At 42.7% G+C, this 27,283-nt stretch overlaps 1 protein-coding gene across 5 annotated transcripts in view; it reads left to right on the top strand.

Annotated features, from left to right (window-relative positions):
- The first annotated feature begins 5,016 nt into the window (after positions 1-5,016).
- podxl (podocalyxin-like) overlaps positions 5,017-27,283 on the top strand; it is a 110,026-nt gene continuing 87,759 nt past the window's right edge. For 2 of the 5 annotated variants that reach the window (XM_052034093.1, XM_052034096.1), the window contains exon 1: positions 5,042-5,304. In XM_052034093.1, coding sequence (XP_051890053.1) covers positions 5,274-5,304 — 31 coding nt within the window. In that variant the 5' untranslated portion in view covers positions 5,042-5,273. Of the gene's footprint in view, positions 5,305-9,516; positions 9,585-27,283 lie in introns of all 5 variants that reach the window. The other 3 variants (XM_052034097.1, XM_052034094.1, XM_052034092.1) reach the window with 3 other exon arrangements.

The raw sequence follows: 27,283 nt of genomic DNA, 5'->3' as shown, positions 1-27,283 counted from the left end.
TTGCCAACAACAGGAGTGCAGTGGCAGGATGATCATCTTAGGACTAATGCTTCCTGTCCCTGTCCACTCATAACTGCCTCTTACCCACCATAGGGTAGTCACTATCAGCAACATAGAACATAACTGCGCAGAAAGGGGCTATTCAGTTCTTTGTTCATTGATAGAACAGATTGTTTAGCTGTACTCGCCTGTTCTGATGAAGCAAACTAGGGGGGTAGGTTAAAAGATAAGGAGCAAGGCAGGTAAAAGGGGATCAGATCTGATGGAGTCTGAATGGATAAATACTACCATGTATGTGCATTGTAATTTCTATGCCTTTTCATGCCATCCTGGGAGTGGAACTGTCCCAGGCACAATATAGACGCTGTTCTTGAGGTGCCCTATCAAGGGAAACATAGAATGTTTCCTGATCACTTACTGAGGAAGAAATTTCTTCTGGGCCAGCAGTACACTAGCAAATGGCACATCTTATTGCCCTTAATGGGAAAGGACAACAGGCAAAGTGTAAACCATTTCCAATCAGTCTTGCACCTCTGCTTAAGGTGAATTGCCTCACAACTGTTAACTAGGCAGGCACAGTAGCGTAGCAGTTAGTGTAATGCTATTACAGCACCGGCTACCCGGGTTCAATTCTGGCCATTGTCCTGTAAGGAGTTTGTATGTTCTCCCAGTGACGCGTGGTTTCCTCCAGGTGCCTCAGTTTCCTCCCACATTCCAAAGACATACAGGTTAGGGAAGGTTGTGGGCGTTGCTATGTTGGCGCCGGAAGCTGGCAACACTTACGGGCTGCCCACAGAACATTCTACTCAAAGGTGCATTAGTCACACGTACATGTGACTAATAAAGATCTTATCTTAAAATATACTATTCAATGCTGAAATGCAATTTTACAGAAGACATTTTGAAATTAACCTGTAAGTAAATTACAATGGTCCATATAGTGCCTGCCTCCTCACAACAGGTGATCAGACACTGCTGTTGAGCACACTTATCATTTCCCCAGAGGTTCACGTCTGGGATAGCTGCTAAAAATTAAATAGAAGCATATTTATCATTTACAGTTTACATTACTGAAATAGTTATTTATATATCAGTGGCTTAAGTGTCAAGGAGGGAGTAGGGGATCGTAAATGAAGTATGCAGTGGAATATGCCAGAACCTTTGATAAGTAGATTGCATCCATGCCTGTACACTCTCACTGTGGAATGTGGGTAAGGATAAAAAGACCAGTATCACTATGGGCTCCTTCCCTGTCCTTCGCATTCCAAACAAGTTCCTTCAATGATAGCAGGTCACAAGAGATCAGAACCCCTGAGGTAATCACAGGTTTTTCTGCCCAATGTAGTTGGGTAAATACTTTAACTGAAGGTAGGACACAAGAGGAGAGAGCTTTCTCCTCTTGTCTCAGAACACTCACTTGATTCAACAGTGAAGTTGGCTGAGAGATTTAGTCAAATCCACTTCACTTAATAAAACAGCCACTTTCTGAGAAAGTATTCCCAATATTATCACCAAAATTGCAACTTAGTACCTATGTTCGTGTCACACATACGGTCAACTCCATTCCTTCCTCACACAGCAGGTCCCACACTGCAGTATAACTCAGTGTTTGGTGATGTTAAACAGTTTGTGCTAATGTTAATTCCATGCATTCCATTATGTTAATTCCATTAACCAACCTGTCCTCAGCAAGATCTCCCTGGGAATCAATATGATAATGACCATATTGTCTGTCTCAATGATGTGGCTAAGGTGACTTACAGAATTTGAGGGTCAGATGTGCCATTTATGTGACACCATTCATATCCCTCCCAAAGCTTTTTACACCCAATGAAATACCTCTGAAGTGTGGCGATTGTTTTGAACGTAGGAAACGTGGCAGCCAATTTGCACACAGCAAGCTCCCACAAACGCAATATAATTATTTATTGAAGGTTAATATTTGCTAGAACAGTGAGAAGAACATTCTCACTCTTCTTTGAAGCAGTATCATGGAATACTTCATGTCCATCTGAGAGAGTTTGGACAGTGCCCAAGCAATGTTTCAGGTAAACTTGATGCCAAGTTAACCGAACCCCAGCTTTTGAAGGGATGGAGGTGAAGAGAGAGAGTTCCAGAAGATATTAATAGCAAAAATAATCAGCACAAAGATACCTACCAATGGGTTCTACTTCCTTATGAAATGAAGGAAAAGCAGATAAATTCCTCCAAATTATTTTGTTTTGCTGTTGGGTAATGAAGGCAAGCAGGCAGAGTAATGTTTCAGGTTGAAAACCATGCATGAGTGTGCTGACAAAGGATCTTCAACCTGGAACACTAACTCCTGCTTTTCTTCCCACAGATTCGGCTCCGACCTGCTGAGTATTTCCAGCATTTTCTGGTTTTATTTTTAGATGTTCCAGCATCTGTAGTTTTTTTCTAGTTTCAAAGAGGCTGTGTTGTTTCATGCACAGGGGAGACTTCCCCTTCTCCATTCCATTCAAAATGTTGCCCCGGTGCTGACAGAGGGCACAGATGTTTCTTGGGTGTATTACACAGCATTGTTAGAACACGCTTGGCCTCACCCTTCTCTGTTCCTGGTATGGATTGGGAGGGATTTTGATTTTGGAAGAGGGCCAGGGAGAAATTTCCCATCTTCTTTCTGATAGTGCCTTGGGGTCTTTTACATTCACGCTAAAAGGCAGATGGGGGACACAGTTAGACACCTTATCTAAAAGATGGCGCCTCTAACAATGCTTCATCAGTACTACCATAAAGGTTTTTGCACAAGTCCGTGGAGTGGAACTTAAACCCGGAGACAGAAAGGAATCCAACTGAGCCGCAGGACACTCCAAGAAAATAGGTGTTCTGGACAATAGTTTGAGTTAAAATTTCTGGAACTAGAAGGGCAGAGTGAGGTAAGGTGTTTGATGCCCATGCATCCTTGACAATTCTGGCCCCTCGCTGTTTCACCCTGTGAGACCTCCCAATCTACCAGCAAGAATACCAGCAGCTGTTTCAGAAGGCATTTTAAAACAGGCAAGGATATGGTAACAGAGAGAGGTGTCTGCTCTGAGTGAGGTTATACATTGAATAAAGCAACATAGATATCTCCATCCAACTTAAGCAGAAGATGCTGGAGGTACTCAGCCGATCAGGCATCACCTACTAAAAGCTCACCGATCTAAAACATTAACTCTGTTCCTATCTCCACAGATGCTGCCTGACCTGCGTATTTCCCACATTTTGTGTTTTTATTTCCGATTTTCAGCATGAAGTGTGAAGGACACAGAAGCAAAATACTGCAGATGCTGGAAGTTGGAAATGAAGTCAGAAAAATGCCGAAAGGATTCACTTTTAACACCTTTCCTTTCTCCAACATTTAATTTGGGAAATAGAACATAGAACACTACAGCACAGTACAGGCCCTTCGGCCCACAATGTTGTGCTGACATTTTATCCTGCTCTGAGATCTATCTAATTCTTCCCTCCCACATAGCCCTCCATTTTTCTATTCATGTGGCTATCCGAGAGTCTCTTAAATGTCTCTAATGTATCTGCCCCCACCACCTCTGCCAGCAGTGTGTTCCATGCACCCACCACTCTCCGTATAAAAAAAATTACCTCTGACATCTCCCCATACCTTCCTCCAATCACCTTAAAATTATGCCCCCTCGTGTTAGCCATCATCACCCTGGGAAAAAGTCTCTCACTGTCCACTTGATCTATGCCTCTTATCATCTTGTACACCTCTACCAAGTCACCTCTCATCCTCCTTCTCTACAAAGAGAAAAGCCCTAGCCGCTCAACCTTTCCTCATAAGACATGTTCTCCAATCCAGGCAGCATCTTGGTAAGTCTCCTCTGCACCCTCTCTAAAGCTTCCACATCCTTCCAAAAATGAGGCAACCAGAACCGAACACAATACTCCAAGTGTGGTCTAACCAGAGTTTTATAGAGCTGCAACATTACCTCGCAGCTCTTGAACTCAATACTCTGACTAATGAAAGCCAACACATCATATGCCTTCTTAACAACCCTATCGATGCGCGGCAACCTTGACGGATCTATGGACATGGACCCCAAGATCCCTCTGTTCCTTCACACTGCTAAGAGTCCTGCCATTAACCTTGTATTCTGCCTTCAAATTTGATCTTCCAAAATGTATCACTTCACTCTTTTCCAGGTTGAACTCCATCTGCCATCTCTCAGCCCAGCTCTGCATGCTATCAATGTCCTGTTTTAACCTACAGCAACCTTCCACACGACTGAACATTACACTGCTGAAACTTCAGGAATGTATCCATGCAGTGAGTAACTGTGCTCAGGAATTCACAACCTGAGAGGTGATGGAAGCAGACTCAATTGTGGCTTTTGTAAAGGAACTGTACAAGCGTCGGAAGAGAAGTAAGTTTGAAATCCATGAGGAAGGAGCAAGCAAACAGGACTGACTAGCTATCCCTTACAAAATGTCCGCATGGATCGAATGATCTCCCTCTGTGAACATAAGAAAATGGGAACAGGGGTAGGCCACTTGACCCTTTTTCTGTGCTGGTTTCCCACAGTCCTATCCCCTGATCTTTCAAAATTGGATCTACCTCCTCTTTCAATGCTTCCAATGATCCCAACTCCGCAACACTCTGGAGGTCAAGAATTCCAAAGGTTCCTACGCAGTTAGTGCTATAACTATTCCTTGATTCCATTCATTTAATCTACAACTTCCTTGACATAAACGAAAGGACAATCTGAGTCAGGTTGAGTTTATTGTCATAGGTACAAGTGCAGTGAGGTACAGGTACAATGAAAAACTTCCTTGCCGCAGCATCACAGGCACTTTGGGCTGCTTCTTGTGAACCTTTACATAAATCACCATAATCAATATCCATTTAAAGTAGTCACAAGAGCCCCTTGCATTCTTGTTTCAAAACACCCAGACAAGACATTGACTGAAGTGTCGGTGGCTGGGAAGGATTGGCGGTGCTTGTCCCTTTAAGGGGGAGGGTCGACTGGGACGTCTTTGTGTTCCAGCAGCACTGACGCTATTGGCATTTCAGTTGCCGCGGTGTATGTGAGCATCAGTGAACCAGTCACTAAACGGTGGAACTCTTAAACTCACGACCCACGGGGGGGAAAAAAGATAGGAAGAAGGAAAACAAGATTGGTCAGAGAAATCAATTCTGCAGCTCCTTTAAACAAAATCCCAAGTGAAGGTTTATCTTGCATGAGCAATTCAAGAGACTACATTTTCAATCAGAACTCAATCCAACTTCCCCAATTGGATCCCAGCTCTCGAAGATGAGGTTACTACTACTTCTGAGTTTTCTCGGTGAGTCTGAACTTTTTCTTTAATATTTACTGGGACCAAGAGGGAGTAGATGTGAATGTTTTATCTTTGAGCAGAATATAACGGTGTTAACTCGCACCACTGGCAAACAAGTTGTTACAATCCACTTTGGAAGAGTTGGGGAAGTCGGTGCAAACTGTGGGAGTTCCTTTCTCTCCCCGGCCAGGCGTTGCTAGCCAAAGCTGGTAGAACAATCCCTAAAACAGAGAGCTGAATGCAAAACAACGAGGGGTTTTAAAAAAAAACTCGTGCGTTTAAATCGTACTGTATTTAAGTTTTAATGTATTGCTCCACAGTTAGACACCGATAGCACAAGTGTGTATTACACAGTGACTTGTTTCTTCTGACTGTAAGGCTGGAGTTTTTCCAGAGTGTGACTGTGAATATCACCACGTGAATTTCTGTCTTTAAAAGTAATTGACCTTATGAGTTCCCACTTCACTGGACTCCCCTGCCAATCCTTTATTCGTGGGTCTGGTCTCCCTGAGAGGGAATGCTATCTGTCAGGAGCTGTACCCAGGCAGTCCATGCTACCTGCACGTAGCAGTCCCTCCCCCGGCACAGTGCTACTTACACCTGGCACCTCTCTGTGATATCAGTTGGTATAGAACAATTACAGCACAATTCAGGCCCTTCGGCCCACAAAGCTGTGCCGAACATGTCCCTACCCTAGAAATTACTAGGCTTACTCATAGCCCTCTATTTTACTCAGCTCCATGTACTGATCTAACAGTCTCTTGAAAGACCCTACCGTATCTGCCTCCACCACCGTTTCCGGCAGCCCACTCCACGCACTTTGTTAAACTCTGTTATCTCTGTTAAACGTTGGGAAAATTCAGACTGCCCCTCCCTCCTTAAGAGTTGATAGGTCTAGTTGAGTGATTTCCTCTAAGTTTCATTCTATGATCTCCCACCCAGTCAAACAACTTCAATATTCCAGAAAATGGCAGGAAGCTATTGAAAGTAAAATGGCATCTTCAACATTTATTAATGGCATGACTGACAATGCAAGCATTCATTAACCAGCCCTACATTTTGTCCCCTGATTAAAGATGTGGGTAGGTTTCAACCACGTTGCTAATGATCTGCATTCACGTATAGACCAGACCCAGTAAAAATGGTGGATTTCTGTCTTTGAAGGTATTTAGTCAACCAGATAGGTTGTTTATGATAACTAGGTGAGTTTCAAGGTCTCCATTACTGATGCTTTTCATTTCAAATTCATTTAATTACTTGAATTTAAATTCCCTAGCTGTCATTTTGGGATTTGAACTAAGCAATGTAGTTGACTCCTACCTACATCCTTAATCAGGAGGCAGTAAGGACTGGCTATTGAATGCCTGCCTTGTTGGTGATGTTCAAGTATTGAAGGTGGTGTTTTACTTTGAATTGTTTAATGCTTTTTTTGTCAGACCAGTGGTTCAAATCTCTGCTTACTACACCAGCAGAGTAATCATTATGCACCTGTGTTACTAATATCGCAAAAGGATTTTTGCACTCCAAGTGATTCCTTTCAATGGAAAACAGAAACAGTTTTTCCACATTTCAAATTAGCCTTTACCTCTGAGGTTACTTTTCACTTAATGTCTGCAGCCCAGGATCAAGAGAGGGTAGGCAGCCCTGGCATCTTGGATTTTAAATGGTAGTAAATAATTCCTGAGAGAATTTACTGTCTCTGGTTGGGAGGGTCTTCTGTGATCTACATCTGGAATACGTCAAGAAGATTACCGCACTCCAGTCTTCCTGATCAGCTCAACCCCGTCCTTTGAACAAAACCTAAGTCATGCCAGTCTGGTGAATGATATTGTACGAGTGAGCAGCCCCAGTTTGTCTCAGAGGCTTGAGGAAAACACTTTTGGGGTTTTAATTCTCCAGTTTGACAATTTTACATTTTATGAAACAAATGCATTGTCAAAATTCTGCTTTAAACAATAATCTTGGGGTGGCATAGTGGTGCAGCTCATAAAGGTGCTGCCAGCGAGCTGTGTTCGACCCTGACCTTCGGTGCTGCCTGTGTGGAGTTTGTACGACCTCCCTGTGACTCTCCTCCCCCAGATTCTCCATTTTCTCCCACACCCCAAAGATGTGCGGGTTAATTGGCCACTAAAAATTGCCACTGATATGTAGGTGGTTGGTAGAATCTGGGAGAGGCAGTTGTCGGGAAAGTGAAAGTTGTTGGAGATTGAAATGGGATGAGTGTAACTGGGTGCTTGATGGTCAGTGGTATACGATTCTGTGCTATATGATTCTGACCGATCAGAAGGGCCCACTCATTGCCTGCAGATCTGAAGTAGCCCACAGAAGTTTGACTTTTCAATTGCTGCAGATTAAGAATCTTAATTGCAACAAATCTTCATTGATTTTCTGTCAAGTGGAAGAGCAAGATCACAAGACAAAGGAGCAGAAGTAGGCCATTTGGCCCATTGAGTCTGCTCCGCCACTTCACCATGAGCTAAGCTATTCCCATCTAGCCCCAATTTCCGGCCTCTTCCCCATATCCCTTGATACCTATCAATCTCCTCCTTAAACATCCCCAATGATCGGGCCTCCACAACCGTATGTGGCAACAAATTTCATAAATCCACAACCCTCTGGCTAAAGAAATTTCTTCTGAATGGCAAACCCCTTGGAGTTCTCCCATAATGTGAGCCTGTGAGTGGGTCACACCATGCCAAGGGACAGACCTTTTAGCACACTACACTCCAAAAAACACCCCATGCTTCAGAATCTGTGCGACGAACCACTGTGGTGGAAAGATCTGCTTTGATGTAGAATTAAAATCCATTCCAGTTACAGCCAATCTGAACCATGTCAAGTAGTTAGAACTCCTTTCCATACCGGACCCATCCCCAAGACTGAGTCAAACTGACATCCACAACTGAGGAAGATCACTCCAAACTTGGGCTAAATCCTTCATTCATCTCCTGACCAAGAAGTCCAAGGAAACACTCCCTGTTCCCAGACAATGTTCCCACCTGGCCAGATGCTAGCACTTGATCGAGGCTTCAAGGCCAACTTGAAACAGACCACTGGGAAACATACCCCAAGCCCATACAAGGTCCAACCTGCATTCAGTTGCTGAGTTTTGCACCATGTCACCAGCACCAGGCCAGTCTTGACTTCAGTGTCTGGAAAAGCCCAGGTGAAGGAACTCGTACACTTCCCATGGGTCTGCATCACCAAGTGACCATGGCACAGCTGAAACCAAATCCCAAGAACATGCCACAAGCCTGGGCAATGTTCCCTGTTCTCTCCCGTGCTGGTATCACATCTGACACTAATTTGAAATCTACCCTCTCGACAAGTATCCACCATAACTGGTACCAAGCCAAACTGGACCGGGTAGAACTTTGAGTCAGGCCCACGCCCTGAACCAACATGAGCCCCAGAATACTTCAGCAGAACGTGTGTCTGACCAGACACTTCGGGTGCTACCAGGTCAGGTAGCCACATCTACTGAGAATCACTATCTCTAACCTGCATCCACCTATCACCACCTTGTGCCCACCCTGCCTCCTCTCTTTTGTCCACCTATCACTGCTCTGCTTTTCCCTCCCATATTGGGCTTCCCCTTTTCCTACCTTCAGTCCTGAAGAAGGGTCCTGACCTGAAACGTTGACTGCCTGCTTTTCTCCATGGATGCTGCCTGGCCTGCTGAGTTCCTCCAGCATCATCGTGTTTTTCATCTAGATTCCAGCATCTGCAGTCCTTTGTTTATCTTTGCAAAAAGTATATTAGAGTCAATTCGTTCTTAACATAAAATGAGCACCATTGTAATAAAGCAGTCAATTTAAGTTTAATGTGATCCCACAAACAGCTGTGAGATAAATTTCCAGATCAGCTAGGGTTAGTTTGAGGGATAAATGCTGGTCAAGACTCCTGGTACACCCTCGGTGTTCTTTGACTAGTGTCCATCACACGCACCAGAGAAGGCAGTTGGGGATTGGGTTTAATATATAACTGGAGGACAGCGCCTCTGGCAATGTAGCAGTCCCTCAATGCAGTATTGTTGTACGAGGGCAAAGTGTTTGGTTGCCTGATGTGGAACATAGAAGTGCTCTAGGATTGGCAACAGTCCATTTACCTAGAGCAACACACACAAAGAGTGCTGGAGGAACTCAGCAGGTCAGGCAGCATTCATGGACTGATGAAGGGTCTCGACCTGAAATGTCGACTGTTTATTTCTCTCCGTAGATGCTGCCTGACCTCCAGCACTTTTTGTGTGTGTGTTGCTCCAGATTCCAGCATCTGCAAAATCTCTTGTGAGTCCATTTACTTAATTCCTCAGGCTGCAAATTAGAATACAGAAGGGAATTAGTTAAAGGATCAGTGGAAGTAAGCATAAGGAAAAAAAGCCTTGCATGTAACAAGAGGTTATGAAAATAACTGAGACCATGTAAATGGCAAGAAACACAAGCAGTCAGGTTCATAGTTTGTGGCTGAGGTTTGACAGGTGATAACTGTGTTGATACATGGCTAGGCTTGTCCTCTGCCAAGAGAACCTGTTATTAGGCTCATCTTGTCCTGGGACAACCAATAAGAAGTCTTGTTTTATCCCGGAGCAACCAGTAGTTGACCTTGTCTTGTCCTAGGACATAGAAACACAGAAAATAGGACATGTGTAGGCTGTCTGCCCTTTGACCCTGCTCCACCATTTAATATGATCATGGCTGATCCTCTCTCTTTTCTATCTGCTTTCTCTTCAAACCCTTTGGTATCTGTTGTAGATGGAAATCTAATGCATGATGTGGTCGTGAATTCCACTGTTTCACCACCCTCTGAGGGAAGAAATGTCTCATCACCTAAATATTTTAACCCATATCCTGAGAATGTGCATTCTCATTTTGGACCTCCCTTCCAGGGGAAGCATCCTACCCACACCCTGTCTGTCTCACCCTGTCAGACTTTTGTATATTGTGGTGACATCTCCTCTAATTCTTCTGAACTCCAGTGAACTATGGATCTACTCAACCCAATAGTCTTGCCACCTCAGGAATCAGTGTGGTGAACTCCCTCTATGATAAATGTAATCATTCTCGGGTAAGGAAATCAAAACTGCAAACAATACTCCAGACATGGTCTCACCAAGGACCAGCAAGTCATCCTTGTTCCTGAACTCAAAACCTCTTACAATGAATGTAAATATTCCATTTGCCACTTCAATTGCTTGCTGTACCTGCATATTTGTTTTAATTGACTGGTATACAAGGACACCCAAATCCCTCTGTACGTGAACATTTCCCAATCTGTCATTTATTTAAATAATGCCCTCCCATTCTGTTTTTCTTACTGATGTGGATAACTTCACATTTATCCTTGTTATAGTGCATCTGCCATGTATTTGCCCACTCATTCAACTTGTCTAATTTGCCTTGAAGTTTCTTGGTATTGGTTTATTATTGTCACTTGTACCAAGGTACAGTGAAAAACTTGTCTTGCATACCGTTCGTACAGATCAATTCATTACACAGTGCATTGAGGTATTACAACGTGAAACGATACAGAGTGCAGAGTAAAGTGTCACAGCTACAGAGAAAGAGCAGTGCAGGTAGGCAAGGAGGTGCAAGGTCATAATGAGGTAAATTGTGTGGTCAGAAGTCCATCTTGTCATACTAGGGAACTGTTCAATAGTCTTATAACAGCGGGATAGAAGCTGTTCTTGAGCCTGGTGGTATGTGCTTTCAGGCTTCTGTACCTTCTGCCCGATGGGAGAAGAGAGAATGTCTGGGGTGGATGGGATCTTTGATTATGCTGGCTGCTTTACCGAGGCAGCAAGAAGAGTAGACAGAGTCCTTGGAGGGGAGGCTAGCTTTCATGATGTGCTGAGCTGGGTCCACAACTCTCTGCAGTTTCTTGCGGTCCCGGGCAGAGCAGTTGCCATACCAAGCTGTGATGCATCTGGATAGGATGCTTTCTGGATGCTACATCACTAAAAGTTGGTGAGTGTCAAAGGGGGCATGCCAAATTTCTTTAGCCTCCTGAGGAAGAAGAGGTGCTGGTGAGCTTTCTTGGCCGTGGTGTCTATGTGATTGGACCAAGACAGGCTACTGGTGATGTTGACTCTATCCCCTCCTCCTTATGACCTACACAGATGCGCCCCCCCCCCCCCCCCACCTTCCCCCAGTTCCATGTCATCAGCAAATGTAGAAATATTACATTTGTTTTCCTTATTGTATAATGAAAAACTGGAGCCCAAGTACTAGTGCCTCTGGTACCCCACTGGTCACTGCCTGGCACCCTCAAAATCCCAGTTATTCTGCTCTGTTTTGTTGTCTGTCAGCATATTACTGCAAATCCCATGTGCTTTTTAAGTTTTCATATTAACCTTTTACATGGAACTTTATCAAAGGACTTCTGAAAATCCACATCCCACTGATTCTCCCTCATCTATTCCAACAGTTGCATCCTCAAAAGGTTCCACTAGGTTTGTTAAACACAACTTCCCTTTCATAAACCCATGTTGGCTTGGTCTAATCCTGTTGATACTTTCTAAATGCCCTGTTATCTCAGCCTTTATAATAAACTCCAGCATTTTCTCTACTGCTGATCTTGGGCTAATTGGCAGAGAGTTGTGCAGCACAGAAATAAGCCCTTCTGCCCAACACGGCCATACCCATCATCCAGTATTGGTTTATTATTGTCACGTACCGAGGTACAGTGAACCTAGCTATGATAATCCCATTTCCCCCTCCCTGGTCCATGGCTTACTGTACTATGCTGATTCCAGTGCATATCCAGATGCTGCTTAAATGTTGCGAGAGTACCTGTCTCCTTCACCTTAAGCAGCACGTAACCACTTTCTGGATGAAAAAATTGTTCTTCAAATCCCTTCCACTTCTCGCTTCTCTCCTTAACTCTATATCATTTGGTTTTTAGCCACCTCTGCCATGGGGAAAAGTTTCTTACTGTCTACCCTATATATGCTTCACATGATTTCGCATAACTCTATCAGGTCTCCCCTCAGCCTCCTCCGCTCCAGGGAGAACAGACCCAGCCTATCCACCCTTTCCTCATAACTGAATCATTCCATCCCAGGCAACATCCTGGTGAACTTTCTCTGCACCCTCTCCAGTGCAATCACATTTTTCCTATTCTGTGGTGACCAGAACTGCACACAATACCCCGTCAATGGCCTGCTCTCGTACTGCATGCCTTGGCCAATGAAGGCATGTATTCTGTATGCTGCCTTTACCACCTTATCTACCTGTGCAGCCACCTTCAGGTATCCTTGGACTTGTACACCAAGGTCCCTTTGTTTCTCAATTATCAGGCTTAACATCCATTGTCGTCAAATGATCGAGATCATTCTGTAACCTTTTCACCTTCCTCATTAACAATGACACTACCAATTTTCATGTACTCTGCAAACCAGCTAATCATACCTTCTACGTTCACACCTAAGATGTATACAACAAACAGCAAGGATCACAGCACTGATCCCTGTAGTTCTCTGATGGTCACAGCCTTCCCACAAAAGCAACCCTCCACCATCACCTTCCGCCTCCTATCATCAAGCCAGTGTTGGAACCAACTTGCCTTGGATCCCATGGACTCTATCCTTTTGGACCATTCTTCCACATGGGACCTTGTCATAGGTCTTACTGAAGTCCATATAAACCACATTAACAGCACTGCCCTCATTAATATGTACAATTTATATATTATAACAGTAAACTTGTTTTTTTTAAAAAAAACTCAATTAGTCAGACAGGATATCCCATCAGCAGATCTGTCCTGACTATTCTTGACCAATTCCTGCCTTTCCAACTGTAGATTAATCCTGTCCCTCAGAATTTTTTTCCAATACTTTCCCAATCACTGATGAGAGGACTTGTAAACACCTGGCTTATCCCTACTGCCCTTCTTGACTAAAGGTACCGCATTTGCTGCCTTCCAATCATCTGGTTTATAAGATGCATGTTCTTTCTCCCTCCTTTCTTAAATATTGGGCTTACATTTACCGCCTTCCAATCTGCAGGAACTGATCCATAATCTATAGAATTTTGGAGGATAACAAACAATGCATTGAATATTTCCAATGATACTTCTTACTTGATGCAGATTTTTGGGCCCTGGGGATTTATAAGTGCCATCACTTTCTCCAGCACTGTGTTTATAACAGCTTCCTTTAATTCTTTCTTTTCATTGGATTCTTGGCTCCCTCGCAGATTTGAGAAGTTATTTGTGTCCTCTTCCCTGAAGGCAGGACCAAAGTATTTATTTAATTGCTCTGCTCTTTCTTTGTTCATTATTAATTTCCCCTTTTCTGATCGTAAGAAACGTATACTTGCCGTTACTTTTTTTTTGCATGCTTTTACAGTCTAATTTTATGTTCCTTGCAAGTTTACTCCTCTACTCCAGATTCAAATATACTGCATCCCCTGGTTCTTCCTTGCCAGTATTTGGATTTAGCTTATTCTGCAACAGCTGGTCATCAGGTATATCCTATCCCAGGATATCCAATGGTAAGACTTGTCCTTTTCCTGGAATTCCAATGGTTGAAGACATCCTATCACAGGATGTCCAGTAGCTGGCATGTCCTGTCCCTGGAGAATCATTTCTTGAGCTCATCCTATCCTGGAGTATCTAGAGGGCAGCCACATATTACCCCAGAATATTCAGGAGGCAGACATGCCCTATCCTGGGACATCCTATAGTCAGGTGCATCTGATCCCAGGGATTTCAGTGGTTGAACACCTCCAAACCCATAAAGTATTATTTCAACACATCCAAGACAGACATCAGTTTGACAAATCTTATCCAGGACATCTAGTATTCGTGCACATCGTATTACAGGATGTACTGCAGGAAATGCTTTTATCTTCAATATCCTCTCTTCTGTATTTGTGGATAGAACAGTAAAGGTCTGTTTTTATTTTTTCTACATATAGCAAGTAGAAAAATGTATTTTTTTATATCTCACCCTATCTCTTCCACCCCCCCCAACCCCAACCTCAAAGATGTGCATTGAACACAAGCAGATCCAGCACAACAGTCTGCTTAGCCACATACAAGTTTCAAATGGTTAATCCCCACAGACCATGTGCAAGGTCTCAATTGCTGTTGATTGTTCATTGATGCAGTTTGTTTCAACAGCAACGGTGCTGTCTGGTTCAGTTTGCTCCTTGATAGTCCAACTTATTTTTTTGTTTTTGAGCTTGTCCATGTACGAATCCACAAATTATTGTTATTACCTTGACTATTGTCCTTTCTTGGCCTCAACATGTGCTTGGTGACACTGCAGTTGCCTGTGAATCAGTAGCACTAAAATTACAACTGTCCCTGAAGTCACAAGTATAATGTGGTGCTTATGCTCTGTGTAAAGTAGTTATGTACATCACAGCATTTCAGTGCTGCTTGATATTACTACATTGATTACTTTCCTGTTTTGGCCTAACCCAATGCTCGGTGGTAGCACTGATGCCCCTGAATTAGTAGTTTGTGTATTCAAGCCTTGTCCAAAGCCTTAAGTATGTTATCCAGGCTGAATTCTCAGTGGTTCTGTAGGAATGCTGTAGTTGACTCACTACACAGGGGATCGCCTTCCTCTTCACTTTCAAAATAGCACCACAGGATCTCCTACGTGCAGCTCAGAGAGCAGATGGACCTGAGTTTAATTGTTGCATCCAAAAGACTCCTTGCTTCAGGCTTGCAATGAGATGTCAGCCCAGAGTTTTGTGCTCAAGTCTCCAAAGAGACTTGAACCCACAATCTTCTGCCTCTGAGGAAAGTATGCTGCCACAGAATTGACTCGCATTTGCTCATTGGTCAATATTAATGTTGGATCAGTTTTCCACTCGCATGTTTTTAAATTAAGTGTCGCTTGCGTAGTTTATAGAGGTGACAGTGAGGTCAACTACAGTGAAGGAAATCGCAGACCAACAACTGAGACAGAACCATTGATAAGGTTTCTTTATTAGTCACGTTGTAGATCGAAATGCACAGTGAAATGTGTCTTTTTGCATAGAATGTTCTGGGGGCAGCCTGCAAGTGACGTCACGCTTCCGGCGCCAACATACCATGCCCACAACTTCCTAACCCGTATGTCTTTGGAATGTGGGAGGAAACCGGAGCATCCAGAGGAAACCCACACAGACACGGGAGAACGTACAAACTCCTTACAGACAGCATCCGGAATTGAACCCAGGTCACTGGCACTGTAATAGCGTTACGCTAACCGCTATGCTACCGTGCAGCCCATTGACCTGACCATTGTTAGTTTTTTGTAGATCTCAATATTTTAATCAGCTGCTTCTATTAATCATGATTGGTTAACAAACTGGTTTCACTAATCTTAAATGCTTTCAAAACCCCAACTTGTCCCCTGTTGATTTATTTTTAATCTCAATTTCACTTTTTCATCTGTACAACCTTGGTGATGTCTTGCATGTTGGCCTTTGAAATTAAATATACAGTAGTTGGAACAGCTCAAAATACTCAAGATGGGGTGCAGGAAGGATCGAGAAAGGCTAAAGAGGGCCATGCCTCAGAGAATCAGATTTATTATCACTGACATATGTCATGAAATTTGTTGTTTTGTGGCAGCAGTACACTGCAAGGACATAAAGATCTTTAAATTACAAAAATAATAGTGCAAAAAAAAAGGAATAATGAGGTAGTGTTCATGGATAGTTCAGAAATCTGATGGCGGATGGGAAGAAGCTGTTCCTGAATCATTGAGTTTGGATCTTCAGGCTCCTGTACCTCCTCCCTGATGGTGGTAATGAGAAGAGGGCATGTCCAGGATGGTGAGGGTCCTTAGTGATGGATGCTGTCTTCTTGAGGCATTGCCTCTTGAAGATGTCCTTGATGGTGGGGAGGGTTGTGCCCGTGATGGAGCTGGCTGAGTCTATAACCCTCTGCAGCCTCTTGCGATCCTGTGCATTGGAGGCTCCATACCAGGTTGTGATGCAACCAGTCAGAATGCTCTCCACCATACATCTATAGAAATCCATAAGAGTCTTTGGTGATGTACTAAATCTCCTCAAACTCCTAACGAAGTAGAGCCGCTGGCATCAATGTGTAGGGCCCAGAATAGATCCTCTGAGATGTTGATGCCCAGGAACTTGAAGCTGCTCACCCTTTTCACCACTGACCCCTCAATGAGGACTGGTGTGTGTTCTCCTGACTTCCCCTTCCTGAAGTCCACGATCAGTTTCTTGCTCTTGCTGACATTGAGTGTGAGGTTGTTGTTGTGACACCACTCAAGCAGCCAATCTATCTCACTCCTGTACGTCTCCTCATCGCCATCTGAGATTCTACCAACAACAGTGGTGTCCTCAGCAAATTTATAGGTGGTGTTTTGAGCTGTGCTCAAGACACAATGTTTAAAGCTACATCTTTACTCTTGGACTATTGCTTTAATTAGACTTTTAATCACATGTGTCTTGTTCTCGTCCATCACAACTGTGGGCTGTATTTCACCCCCTTTGTTATATTTTTTAAAGATGATTGGGTATATTTAATTCTTGTTATTTTATAATTTTAGTGACCACATCCACATGCACACTTCATTAAATGACTCGTGTTCAAAAGATTCAGCTATGTGACTAAAGCATGTGCAATGTTTGCGTGCGTGGCCAAAAGTGACCCTGATTATCTCCTTTGCTCGGAAAGTATTGATTCCTGTGGAAACATGGAATAAATGTCCTGGACACTCCAGGAAATAAACATGTATTCCAGACTTGCTACTGGAAAGAAATTCCAGAGATTAAAAATAACAGAGGACTGAAACTGATTTATTTTTCTCTTCTTTGCACATCTGCTTTTATTAGTCAGGGGAAAATATCACTGAAGGAGAAAAATCAACTGTTGGTCATTGTTTATCATTGTCACTTGTACCAAGATACAGTGGCAAAACTTTGTTTTGCATGCCATCCATACAGATCATTCCAAACATCAGTACATTGAGGTAGTACAAGGGAAAAGCAATAACAGAATGGGATGTTACAGCTGTGGAGAAAGTGCAGTGCAGGTAGACAAATAAGGTGCAAAGGCCATGATGTAGATTGAGAGATGTAGCGTTTATATTTATCATATGAGAGGTCCGTTCAAGAATTGCATAACAGTGGGAAAGAAGCTGACCTTGAAGCTGGTCGTACATGTTTTCAAGCTTTTTTATCTTCTGCACAAAGGAAGGGGGAAGAAGAGGGAATGACCACGTAGGAGGGGTCCTTGATTATGTTGGCTTCTTTCCGGAGGCAGCAGGAAGTGTAGACAGAGTCAATGGAAGTGAGGCTGTTTTTTTGTGATATTCTGGGCTGTGTTCACAACTCTGCAGCTTCTTACGATCACGGGCAGAGCAATTGCCATACCAGCTGTGACGCATCCAGATCAGATGCTTTCTATGGTGCATCTCTAAAAATTGGTGAGGGTCATCGGGGACATGCCAAATTTCCTTAGCCTTCTGAGGAAGTAGAGGCACTGTTGTACTTCCTTGGCCATAGAATCTGAGTGGTTGGACCAGGATAAGTTATCGGTGATATTTACACCTAGGAACTTGAAGCTCCTGACCATCTCCACCTCAGTGCCATTAATATAGACAGGGGTGTGTACTCCACCCCACTTCCTGAAGTCAAGTACCAGCTCTTTTGTTTTGCTGATGTTGAGGACAGACAGATGGCCAGGAATTTTCCAATTAGGTGATGAAGATTCTGTTCCACTTTGGTGAAGTAGTGCAATGGAAATTGGACACGTCCAACGGCAAGGAGGTTCAGAGATAGGGTGTCATGTGATGAAATCTCCAGAAATATAATTGATGGAGCTGTAATGAGAAAGTAATAAAGGGAATCGTAATCAGAGTCAATACATCAACCACGATGTTGAGAGAATGGATTGAAGCAGGAAAAGAACTAGTTATGTAAGCATTTCTTTTCCCCTTATTGATTAATATAAATTCATGTCAAGTTTTATATCTTAAAGATTCATGAATATAATGGATCCAATTAATGTCAAAAAACATAGCAAGATTTCTCTGCAGTCAGTTTTAGTATTTCTGGTTGGACAAGGCTAAGTTTATGTTTTTCTTTTGTGTTACAATGGGTTGGTTATAGTCCAACATGTGTTTTTGGATCTGTGTGGGCTGATTTCCAAGAACCCATAGACTTTAGTTGGGCTTGGATCATGTAATTGGGGGGAAAAAACTTCCATTTGTATAGCACCTTGCATGATGGCCCATGAAGTAATTTTAAAGTGTAGTCACTGTGGCATCCAGAATTGTGCATCTTCGCCGATTGTGGCTGAACCAATGCTTTATAAAGATTCATCATGGCTTTCTTTGAGGTTGAAGGTCTTGGAGATTAGTTGGATTGGAGGACTAAAGGAAGTCGCAGATAAGGACTGCTGACAACTCAAGTTAAGCATGTCCAAGTTTGATTCAGTATCACACATACAGGTGCAGGAGGTGTGAAGTTTGCAGCATTTCCGTGTATGAAACATCTATCACCTTGGTACCAAAAATAAGCCAAAGCTGAGGGGCACCTCGCACTTCAAATTAAAATTAGTGATAACAATTAACATGGGCTGTCAGTCCTTGTTGAATGATCGCTTTGAATCCAGTTAAATTTCCCAAGTTCTAATGTTGTTGGAATAATTATTTCTTTAATAATTCCAGTAAATATTATTTTGCTCTTGAACTGAAAAGTAAACATGACTCTGTCAGCTTGCAAAACAAGACGACAACATACTAATTTAAGGGGCAGATGCAATAGAATGTTCCAGAATTTATATATTTTAACTTTTCTGTTGGGAGGTGGCTGGAACCAGTGGAAACAATAGATTTCCTTTGCAGGGAAACAAACCGCTTTCCTTTCTTGGTTTATCTGGGCAATAATTCAAAAAGGATTCCAAATTTAACATGTATTTAAAATTCCATTTTAAACTACCCTAAGTATGACTTTTGAAAACCTTTTATATTCATTCCAAATGGACATTCACTATGATTAATGAAATCCCATTTCTTCTGAAATACAATGTATTTCCATGTTCAAAGCTTCTCCTCCCTTTTGTCTGATGTCAGTAATTCCTGGCTTCCGCTATCAAAATGTGCACAAAATTCCTCCTTTGTTTCTTCTTGTCAGGATGTGGGTGAGGCTTGAACAGCCACGTTTATTGTCCAAGCCCATTTGGTACTTCAGGGCATTAACAGTCAACTACAATGGTATGTTCCTGGGACTCTGCATAGGCCAGAACAAGGAAGGGTGGGCAATTTTACTCCCTGAAGCACATCAACAGACCTGTTGGGTCTTTATGACAATCTGATGACTTTCCCGGTTGATTGTTTACAGCTTATAAATTACTGAGCTTTTGAATCTGATTTCACACCTTCTTGGTACTAACGTTGCATAGATCTGAATGCAAAGTACTGCAGGTGATGGAAATGTGAAACAGAAATGGAAAATTCTTAAAATACACAGCCCATCAGGCAGCATCCGTGGAGAGGGAAACAGAGAGGTGCAAGCAAATTCTGATGCAGGGTTTGGACCTGAAACGTGGACAATTCTTCCCCCTCCCCCCCCCCCCCAACCCCCACAGATGCTACTTGACCCACTGAGTTCCTCCAGCAGATTACTTGTTGCAACAGAGTTTGTGTTTCACCATTTATTTAGATGTACCCAACAAGAATTCATTTGATGACCCATCTCCTGTGAAGGTAGAGATCCTTGTCACGTTAACACTAACAAAAAGGAGCACGGCTAATTGAAAACAACTCTCACAAATGTCTCGCTTCCCCTAAAATGGTATACAGTACTTTAAAGAGGATCAAGTCTGGTTTTATGGGTAAACTGGAATTTATATTCGAACACCGCAAGATACCACTAACACTAGTGAAATGGAAAGCCATCAAAAATAGGTTGCCGCACTTAGCTGCGGCCAGTTGGTGTAAACTTGGTCAATGATTTGTAACAACCAATTTTTGTGAAGCTGGTTTTGAGTTTGTGATCTGGGTGTAAAAGGGAGGAGGGTTGGGGTTTTGCTACATTTACAATGTTGCAGAATTGAGAGAGAAATTGTTACAAAGTAGCAAAACTTTGTAACTATATGCTTGGCCGCTATAGGCAGGATGCTTTGTTTCCATCTTTTCCAACAGGTCCAATTCCTCTGGGATGGGAATTTGGATGCATTCATAGGAAATTTAAGACCCAGAAGGACAATTGACCCATTGTGTCAATGAGGGAAAGCCACTTTCCAGCACAGGATCCTTAGCCTTGTTGGTCACAGCTCTTCAGACACTCGTACTGGTTAAATGTGATGAGTGTTTCTGCCTCGACCGCCCTGTGAAGCAGTGAGTTCTGGACTCCCAGCACCCTCTGGGTGAAAATGTTCTTCCTCATCTCCTCTTTAGTCGGGTACAATTACAAAGTTTAAAAGCCATTTGGGCAGGTACCTGGATAAAGGGATATGGGCCAAACGCAGGCAAATGGGACTAGCTCAGATAGACATCTTGGTCAGCATAGACGAGTTGGACCAAAGGGCCTGTTTTTGTGCTATATTACTCTCTAACTCTAATCCTTTTAATATTACCTTTATATTTGCTGGGACGAAGGGAATACATCCTCCGGCTTCAGGAGCTGACCATTTCTGTTGTGTGAGTGTAAATAAAGGATGCATTGATTCTGAAGGACCCTTTCTCCATGTTAAACACATTGCTTCTGATGAGGGCGTGTGCATATTGTGCTTCAAAGAGACAGGTATATGGGAAGAAGGAGAGCTGGCTTGAGCTCCTGGACTTCCCCAGGGTAGGTTTACAACCAGCTGTAGAACTGTACAAATACCTCTCAATAATTGATCTCTAACTGAACCCAGACTGTGCTCATCCAAACCAATTCATCGCAACCCATCTAGAATGAGCACACGGAACCCTATTTTGTCAAATCAGGCTTCTGACCCTTGGAATGTCTGTGAGATTTTATGTATTAAGAAACATTCACCTGTATATCCTCTGGATGTTTTCTGAGAAAGCATCTGCTGCCAAATGGGAGGTGTTTGGTGGAGATGGATTATACTGCTGAGAGTGGCCATACATGGTAATTGGTTTATTATTGTCACATATACTGAGATACATGAAAAGCTTTTGTTTGAAATCTATCCAGACACACTACTTCCATGCATAAGTACATTGAGGTAGTACAAAAGGAGGAAAAAAGAACAGAATGCAGAATATATTGTTTTTACCCTGTACTACCTCAATGAATTGATCTGTACGAATGGTATGCAAGACAAATTTTTCACTGTACGTCTGTATAAATGACAATAATAAACCAATACAGTGAAAGTGCAGTGCAGGTAGACAAATAATGTGCAAGGTCCACTAGAAGGTAGATTGAGAGATCAAGAGTTCACCTTTAGCATATAAGAGATCCGTTCAAGAGTGTTATAACAGCTAAATGGATGCTGTCCTTGAGCCTGGCAGTACATGTTTTCAAGCTTTTGTATCTGCTGCTCCCCCAATGGGAGGGTGGGGTGGGGTGGGGTAGAAGAGAGAATGACAAGGGTGGGAGTCTTTGATTATGTTGGCTGCTTTCCTGAGGCAGCGGGAAGTGTAGCCAGAGTCAATGGTTTTCGTGATAGATTAAGCTGCTTTCACATCTCTCCGCAATTTCTTGCCATCTTGGGCAGAGCATTTGTGGTTCCCAATGCAGGATGTTGTATTTTGTTGGTGATTATGGTAATGCCCAGCCCATTGCTTCCCACTGCCCCAATCGGACTTCTGAGCAACTGCTCAGAGTGACAAGTACCCACTTATTGGTGCAGCTTCATGGTGGTTATGCAATTAGTAACCCAGCAGCCTGGACTGTGGCTCAGTGACGGCCATCCTTTTGTCTGTGGGTCACAAGTTTTAAGTCCTACTCCTGAGACTAGACCACAAAGTTCTGTTGTCCACTCCAATGGTCGGCTGAGGGAGTGCTGCACTGTCATAATTGTTTGTCAGATGAAATGTTAATCTGAAACCCCCTCTCTGCTCACTTGGTGAACAGGAGAGATCCAATGGTAAGAGCAAGTGATGTTCTCCTGTGTGTCCTGGTCAATATTTATCCCTTAATCAACGTTTCTGAAAGGGGGTCACTGTTCTATTGCCATTTATGAGATCTTGCTATGTATAAATTGGCTGCTCCAGATCCTACAGTCAAACAATGACTACATGTCATGAATACTTCAATGACTGTAATGTATTTTGTAAAATGTCTAGAAATAGATGTGAAAGGTGCTACATTAATGTAAGCCTTCCTTTATTGATCTGGTGACATGGATTCAAATGCTTGTGGCTCACACATGTCCTTCAGGGAAGGGAAGTCTGGTTTATATATGACTCCAGACCCACAACAATGTGGTAGACCCTTAACTGACATCTGAATTGCCCTAACAATCCACTCCAGGGCAATTGGAGAGGTGGGCAATTAATGTCATCCTTGCTAGCAATACCCACATCCCATAACTGAATTAAAAGAACCAAATGCTGTGCCTAAGTGAATTTCGGTGGGAAAGTATTCCTTGAAGTATGATATCTCCCATTGTCGCCATGTGTATTGGCAATTGCCCGATCCCACCACATTCATATCTAGCGCATTCCTGAGAGAGAATCATCATCGAGGCAGCATTTCCTCCTTCGCACACGCAGCTTTCTATGTGATTCAAGTTATGTCCTGTGCCACTCCTTACTGCATTGAGGGGCTGACTTGTATTTTTATAGTGAGTTTTACATCCTCAGGATGTCTCTATGTGGCTCACAGCCAATCAATTGCCATTGACGTGTAGTTGGTAGGGTGCCAATTTGGGCAAAGGAAGCTCCCATGAATGAAATTTCTGACCAGTTAATCTCTTTTAGAACAATTGACTTGCCCACTAAATCTCATCTAGAGCTACCCTGTTCTTTAAATAATACCTTGGGTTCATTCCCATCCATCTGAACAAGTAGGTTTAATGTCTCATCTGGATTATTCGTGTGTATTTGGACTCTGTAGTCAATATAGTCGATAACATCACTTCTTTTCAATCAACCGCATTTGCTCTGTAAGTGACATCTCCCTTGCTTATTACTTCACCTAGCAGGATGTTGAGTGGGAAGGAAGGGGTACAGTCCTCTCCATTCTTCCCTTGAGCTTGATTTGCCAGTAATTAAAAGTTGGCTCTTGGGAGCAAATCTATTCTTTTAAATTAGCCACACAGATGTTTTCTTCAAAAATTGCACAATCCACAGTTAAATTGCTTAATTTCTACTGTTTAATTAGCTAATTACCAGTTTGGGTGTTAACATGCCATTATTACATGCGATCTATAATTGCTTATTCTTTTTCTAATTGTACCACAAAACTACATTCTCTGGAAATGAACCAGTATTGTGACTTGTGTTTTTTTTACATCCAGCAAATAAAAATGGGCACTTCTTCCATTTTCCTAATAAGAAGTAGTGATCTGTGGTTGGGAATCTGAAAAGACAGCATATTAGCTCCTCAGCCAGTCACAAACTCGATTGCAAATTCCCCAGATACCCCAAGGTCGGTCTTCCCAAACCCCTTGCTGACCTTCCAAGCATGCACATAACCATTTGCTCACACGCCCACAAGCTTGTATTTCCAAATCAAATACAACCTAATGTGAAATCTCTCTCAACTTTATCCAATTGCTTCATAGAGTGGGGTGGTGGAAGAATTAAGATGATATATTCCTTGCATCCCACAAGTAAGTTCCAGGATATCCAACATTCTGGAATGTCAAAGATATGGGTATGGCTGAGCCAAAAATATTTCCTTGCACGAACATATATTTTTAAAAAATAGACTATGTTGGGTTGGATCACCTCTCCTTTTCTGTGTCTATCTGTTTATCATTCCATTCATTTCAATGAAGTGATAGTCAGGGACATTCTGTACAGGGTAGGCAATTTATTCTGGCATATCACTGCCTACCTAGTGAAGAAATTCATCCTTTCCGATTTACATGGTTATTTAGCACTTTTACATATTGTATGAACATAAATAAAAGTAGGTCATTCAGTCCTTCGAGCTTGCTCTGCCATTTATCAAGCTCATGGCAGATGTTCTACCTTGGCCACAGCTCCTGCACTATCCCCAAATCCCTTGATTAATTTAGTATCCAGAAATTTATTGATCTGAGTTTTGAATTAACTCAATGAAAGCCCTCCTGTGTACAGAATTCCAAAGATTTACCACCCTCTGAGTGAAGAAGCTTTTATTCATGTTAATCCTAAATGGCCTATCCCTATTTCTGAGACTGTGACCCCTGGATCTAGACTCCTCAGCCAGGAGAAGCATAGTCCCCCCCCCCCCCCCCCCCCCCCCCCCCCCCCCCCCCCCCCCCCCCCCCCCCCCCCCCCCCCCCCCACCCCGCCACCCATCTGAGCCTGACAAGTCCTGTAAGAACTGATGCAGGGTTTTGACACAAAAAGGTGACAATTCCTTCTGTCTCTGTGTCTGTCTGTCTCTGTCTCACACTGTCAACTTGCTGAGTGCCTCCAGCAGACTGTTACTCCAGGTTCCAGCATCTGCAGTCTCTTGTGTCTCCTATAAGAACTGTATGTTTTAATAAGACCTTGATGGCATTTTGAAATAAGGAATGACTTATAGTTATAGTCTACCGTTAATGGCTTCAGGATATCCAAAAGAGCTTTACAGCGTATGAAGTACTTTACAGGTATCATCACTGCTCACCTGATATATTGTTATTTCTATCTGTGTCCCAGAAAGTGTCTCTAGGAACATTGTACAACTACACACCATCCAACTTATCATGAGCCTGAGATCTTTTTCCAATAAGAACGTGGATAGTGATTGGTTTATGGTACTCAAAGGACAATTTGATGTGATTCTGGAGAGAGACAATCAGACAAACTACTTAAAAGGTAGATTGATGGAGCTGGGATTAGTTTAGAGGAATCGTAACTTAATGCTCTTAATGGTGAATCTGCCAGTTTGACATACTTCCATGGTTTAAAGACAAGTAAAGTTTGCCTTGCAGTGTAGTTATTGAAGGAACTAAGGCCTTCTCAGAATATTCTTGGATTTACAATCTGAAAAGCAGAAACTTCCTTGCATGTGACTGGAATATCAGAGCCTGGGATTAGCAAAACCCTAATTCGTTGAATTCTGGGAATATCTGAACAAATTTTATTCTTGAGAGTCTGCAAATGCACCAATAACAATAGGACAAAGAATCTCACGTCAATGCACTTCTTCCTAATGATGCACAGAAAGAGTCCAACCCATAGATGATCTGAGAGAGGAGAGGTGGTCATATAACTTCACTGGCAAATCAAGACTTGGGGGGGGGGGGGGGGGTGGGATTTGACAGGAAGTATCTCGATGTCAGATGAGGTGAAATTGGCCTTCAAGCAGGGTGTAAGACATTGGTAACACTGTGGTCATCTGCAAGATGCTGCAATCAACATCCAGCTTTTGATGAATTGAACAGGTGCTGTGAGGTTTCATTGGTGGCATTTGTGATTTTACTGGTTTTACCTCATCTCCAGTGATTTTTTTTTTAGTTGGGGATGGAGTTCCAGAATTTGCACCCAGCAACAATGAAGGAATGATGGGGTACTTCCACATCAGGATGGTGTGTGTCTCAGTGGAGAAACTGCATTTGATCAGGCTTTTCCTTAATTTTCCTCTCCAGTGTTACCCTTTTCTATCAACGCATGTGAAAACCCATTCCCTCAACACTGGACCTTCTGAAGGAAAGTATGGTTACCTCTGAACGTTAGTTGGCAATAATAGCAGCTTGTGTTAGATAAGTTATCATTTGTGAATCACAAATTTTGCATTTAAAGGGAATGTAAGTGCTGCATTTACCATTTGAGTGGCATTTCTGTAGCACAGCACAGTGAGACACAGGTTGGTAAAGTTTTTGATTCTAAGGAGGAGGGATAACTCCTAGTCCCATTCACTGCAGGATACTTTTCAGTTTCACAGTGGCACTTATTGTAAACCACTTATTGTTATCAGCCTCACTGTTGGAATAGGTGATGGGTGATCAAGATCTTGGGAAAGGAATGAAGGAAGAAAATGCCTTTCGTCAAAAGAAGCCATCCTTCACAGGACTGTGTGAGTGTGTGGACATTTGCTGAGGACAGCCCTTGACCATAAGGCTTCTTCCTCTTGACACTCACTTTCTGTACCGATGTAAGGAAATGGGCCACCTGGTCAAAATAGTGGAAGGCCAGATCCAACTGGGAAATTCTAATCCCCGTAGACTGATCTCTTCAATAGCCTCGCTCTCCCCATGCTTCCCAGTCTGTAGCCTCCTCCAGCTCTGCAACCTTCAGAATTCCTCTTGTGCATCTCCACTTTTCATTGGTCCACCATTGGCAACCACATCTACTGCTTCCTAGGTCCCTGGTACTCCCTTAACCTCTCTACCTCTCCTTTAAGACATTACTTAAAATCTACTGCTTTGACCAAGCCTTTGTCTTAACATCCTGGTTGACCAGTGACAATTATTTTCTTTTGTCTGATGACATTCCTGCAAAGTACTTCGAGATGTTTTTATTATGTTTAAGGTCCTAAATACATGCAAGTTCAGAAAAAGCTTTGATAACATTGAATGGAAATAGGTGGTCCAGCAAAACCATTTTTTCTTGTTGACATCATCGTGGCTAAAAGCAAAGGAATCCGAGGACAGTTGCTATATATGTAGGGCTATTCAAAGAGGTCACTCACAAATTATATATAATGAAGGGTTTCCTGTGGCTGGTGAAAAGAATGTTTAAGAATCTTTGGGGTTTGGGATGACGCCCATGACAGGAAGTTTCTCATGTATCGTATGCAGGAAATTAATTAATTCAGTTCACGCACTTTGGTAACCCACAGTTTTAATGGAGCCAGCCAAGCAACAGAACTGGATCTAGTTAACCCCTGCTAAAAGTAAATGCAGCACTGGCTAGTTTGACTTGCAGTGAACCTCGGTATCAAAGATGCTCGTGCAGTAAAAAAAATTGGTGATGATA

This window comes from Pristis pectinata, chromosome 19 (assembly GCF_009764475.1).
Source record: "Pristis pectinata isolate sPriPec2 chromosome 19, sPriPec2.1.pri, whole genome shotgun sequence".
NCBI classification, from domain to species: domain Eukaryota; kingdom Metazoa; phylum Chordata; class Chondrichthyes; order Rhinopristiformes; family Pristidae; genus Pristis; species Pristis pectinata.
Note: the sequence above shows the minus strand (reverse complement) of the source record. Positions and strands in the feature narration are given on the sequence as shown.